A 4041-nucleotide genomic window follows, 5' to 3' on the forward strand; every position below is an offset into this window, starting at 1 on the left:
AAACTAATTATTCTAGAATATTAGTGTTACTAAATAATTATTTTAATTATTTCAATTTTGGTCAAATCTGGTCAAACTGTGGTCAACTGTGGTCAAACAATGGTCAAACTAATTATTCAAGAAATATTAGTGTTACTAAATAATTATTGTTTTTTAAAACAATAGTTTCAAACTCAAACAGTGAAATGTGTCACTTCATGCTCAAGCAAAATTCCTGAAGGTTAATAGGATTGACATCTTATTATTGTCAGGAAAACAACAAGTGCAGACTTGGAGCGTGGGAGAATAGAACCCGGAAGTTAAGCGTGCTTGGGCTGGAGTAGTGAGAGGGATGGGTGACCGGTTGGGAAGTTAGATGATTTGGAATGATGAGGGGTGATAAAAGAATAAATTGAGAAGTGATGAGGAGTGATGAGGGGTGGTGATTAGAGACTAGAGGTTAAAATAATTCAGAAATTTGAAAAAAAAATTCAATTTTTTTTTCAAAAACCTGTGGCGGCCTTTAGTCGCGGTTAGCCACAAGAACCGCGACTAAAGGTCCTCCGCCCACGTGGACGGGCCTTTAGTCGCGGTTCTTAAGCAACCGCGACTAAAGGGGGGGGGCCTTTAGTCGCGCCCGTCTGGTCGCGGTTGCGCAACCGCGACTAATGGCAGTTGCGAACCGCGACCAAAGGCCCTTTTTCCACCAGTGGTCGCACCCCATCGACGAGGTTGAAGTCAACTTGGGGTGAATACGAAACATGAGTGGAGGCCGAGGCCGGTCGTATAGTCTGGCTTGAATGCAACCGCGATTCGCCCATGTTTTTCTGAAAGAAAGGAAAGTGCAGAGAAAGATTTATCTTAGGCGAAAGCTCCACCCGTGAGGCATGACAAACTGCACGACCTGGTTCTTCTTCATATTCGTTTGGCGTGTGTGTGGTTGGTTCGATATTTTTGACAGTTCACTACTCGCTAATCCTCTGCAGCACCCTTTTATCCCACGTACTAGTGTTTATACATGGTTGGATACGCGCAGCCCACACGGTGGATGGCGACGGACGACGGGAGATGATTCCACCCACCCACACCACCAACCCAAGGTGAAACTTCCTTCACAGTTCATCCAAAAGAAATTCCCGACGGACCATTAAAAATGGACCACATTCCACAGACCAATTCTTCATCTCCGTGCACACTGAGAATGGATGGAACATTAAAAATGGACTAATTGATTCTTATACTATTTGTCTAAGTACATGATGCTAGTGCTACTCCTCGGTACGTACATTTCCCCGGCCGTATAAACTGCTTTTACAGATGTAGTGATTCGTCTCGTTCATACAAGAAGAAAAACCAGAGAGACGGAAGCTACAAAAGGTTAAAAAGGACGATCGCTACTACTACGATTCAGGACTTCAGGCGATGGCGACGGCTCGGGAGGCCGGCACCGGCGAGGGCGGCAGACGCGAGCTGAAGTTCCGGTGCCGGAAGGCGGCGTCCTCCGCGTTGGCGTCGCCGTCGTCGCTGCTGCCGTCGTCGAAGTTGAGCGCGTAGCTGAGCGGGTCGTACCTGAACTCCCCCGTGGGGACGAAGCGTCGCCTCCACCTGCTCCTGCCGCCCCCGGTGTACGGCCTCTCCGCGCCGCTGCCAGGCGAGCCGAAGCAGCTGCAGACGGTGGTCCGCAGCTTGTGGCGTAGCGAGGGCGGCGAGTAGGGCGATGAGGACTCCACCGCGTCCATGAGACTTGCCTTGCTTGGTACTGGTGAGGTTGAGCTGAGAGGGCTGGAGGTGTTGAGAGATTTCGTGTGTGAGTGAGGAGGTGGGGATTGGCAATGGCTGGAATGGATGGAGAAGGAAGGCCGGGTGAGGCGGGACTAAATAGGGAGAAGGGAAGAGGACCGATAAGGACACGTCGCGGTGAGGGCGTGAAGGGCGAGAGAAGCAAGCAGGCAAACTAGCAAAGCCGCTGTCGCCGTAGCGCACGCGTGCGGTTAGTCAGACAGACGAGACGAGAGGGTGGTTCCGGGATTTCGCAGGTCCGGAGACGTTACTTGGACGGGAGTGAGCTGGACGATGGCAACGGTCGGTCGTCGTGCAAGCTGATGCTGACCAGTAGCAACGGTAACCACAGAGGTAGCTTAGCTGGCCGCTAATCTCAGACCTTTATTATGTAGTACACACATCATTACAGGCTTTTCTTTTTTTGTTAACCATGATCGGCTGTTGTCGTTAGCACTATCTCACCAAGCGTTAATCTGATGCTTTTTTTTTTCTTTCTCTTTGGAGATGAACATCTGATGCTCGCGCGGACGTACGCCGTAGCTCCACTTTTACGTTCCCGTCACACAGAAAAGAAGAGAACATGCACACGGCCGAATCGATGGATGTGAACGCCGGCCGAATCACGAATGGGGGATGCCAAACCTTCGGGCCGGGGTGAAAGGATCAAAGGACTCGTATCGTACGGCCCAAGCTGACGGACGGACGGACAGGATTGAGGCGACTGTGCTCGGTCAAAGCATGCAGCTCGGCGAAGCAGGAAAAAAGCATTCTGTCCTGCCTCCGTCTCCGTGCAATGCAAGCGCCGTTGGTTTGGTTCGCCTGCCCTGCCGTGGACGCAGGCTGCAGACGGGACCAGCACCAACACAAGACGCAGGAGAGATGAGAGACATCCCGTGCGTGTTCCACGCGCACAATAATGCACATCTCACACAGTACAGAACTTCAGTAGGGTAGCGCTAGGTTCAGTCTCGACTCTTGAGCACGTGAAAAACTACTTTCAGCTCGCGTGCGTACGTGGTGTCGCCATCCATTCATTTCGATCTGATCTGACCAGTCCGACGATACTGCTGTGTTGTGCCCATTTAATATATCAATCACTCACTCGATTCTCTTGCAAAGTCGAAGCAATGCAGTTTATTAAGCTCAGCCACACCCTATTCCTGGGCTCCTGAGCACTACGTACTAGACTACTACTAGCTACTGGTATGCCACACCCGTCATCTATGGGGATAAGGTCATAAGGATCGATTCGTGACACCATTTATCAACAAAACAAAGCGTTCCTCCCTTCCCTTGAGGGATAATTATAATCAGAAATCCCTTTTGGAGCTCGGGCTCCAGTGATGCCTTCAGATTCAGATTTGAAATTTCATTGAAATTCGTATTTTTACATCTCAAAAAATTCTGAAAAAAAATCACAGATATACATGAAGGCATAATACACATGTGTGTAAATTTTCAGTTCAAAATACATTGAAATGAGGGTTGTGCAAAAAAGACAAGTATGGGGTTGTTTAACACATGATACCATTCATCCTCCCAGGCCATGGATTTGTCTTTTTTGTACAGGTCGCAACTCAAGATATTTCATCATGAATTTTTACACACATGCGAGTTACATCCTTACATACACGCGTATTTTTTTTCAGAATTTTTTGAACCATAAAAGTTTGAATTTGAATTTTTTAAAAAAAGAAGGCCTCCATGGAGCTCGGCCTCCAAAACACCTTTCTCAATTATAATCTACTAAATAAAGTAAGAAGCAGTCCACGGGCAAAACCAGATGCGATGGGAATGGTAACTTAGGCTTTCTTGGTACCCCACGTGCGTACGGGTCACGTCAACACCATTTCATTCATGTATAACAATCCTGCATACCATTTTTTAGGCAAAGACAAAACACGGATAACCAGGTAGGCCCTAGCGGAGCCCTGTCACACAAGTGCCAACAGTCCTCTCACTGTCCTAGCCAAAACAAGCTTCTGAAGAAAACTGTACCATCTTACAAACGCTGTATCATAAACTGTTGTTTAAAACTCCAAATTCCAGCGTCACGCTCTTAATTTCGGCAGGGAACAACCACACCCACACGATCCATGTTACACCAACTGAATCCCGGATCCAGACAACATAGAGCTGAGTAAAAAGGACCGGAGGGAGTACGTCTTCTCCCCATGTCATTCTCAATATTTGTTTTATCTTACCCAGTGGCGAATCTAGCAGGACATTGGAGGGTAGGCTTAAAACACAAATTTCATAAGTCTAATTAGCAAATGTATT

General features: G+C 47.9%; 1 protein-coding gene across 1 annotated transcript; it reads right to left on the bottom strand.

Moving 5' to 3' along the window:
• Positions 1 to 1192: 1192 nt before the first annotated feature.
• On the bottom strand, positions 1193 to 1843 carry LOC123159946 (uncharacterized). The gene has a single exon (XM_044577754.1). The coding sequence runs from the start codon at positions 1716 to 1718 to the stop codon at positions 1395 to 1397; it is 324 nt and encodes a 107-aa protein (XP_044433689.1). The 5' UTR covers positions 1719 to 1843; the 3' UTR covers positions 1193 to 1394.
• Between the last annotated feature and the right edge of the window lie 2198 nt (positions 1844 to 4041).

The sequence above is a fragment of the Triticum aestivum genome, chromosome 7B (genome assembly GCF_018294505.1).
Source record: "Triticum aestivum cultivar Chinese Spring chromosome 7B, IWGSC CS RefSeq v2.1, whole genome shotgun sequence".
Lineage (NCBI taxonomy): Eukaryota > Viridiplantae > Streptophyta > Magnoliopsida > Poales > Poaceae > Triticum > Triticum aestivum.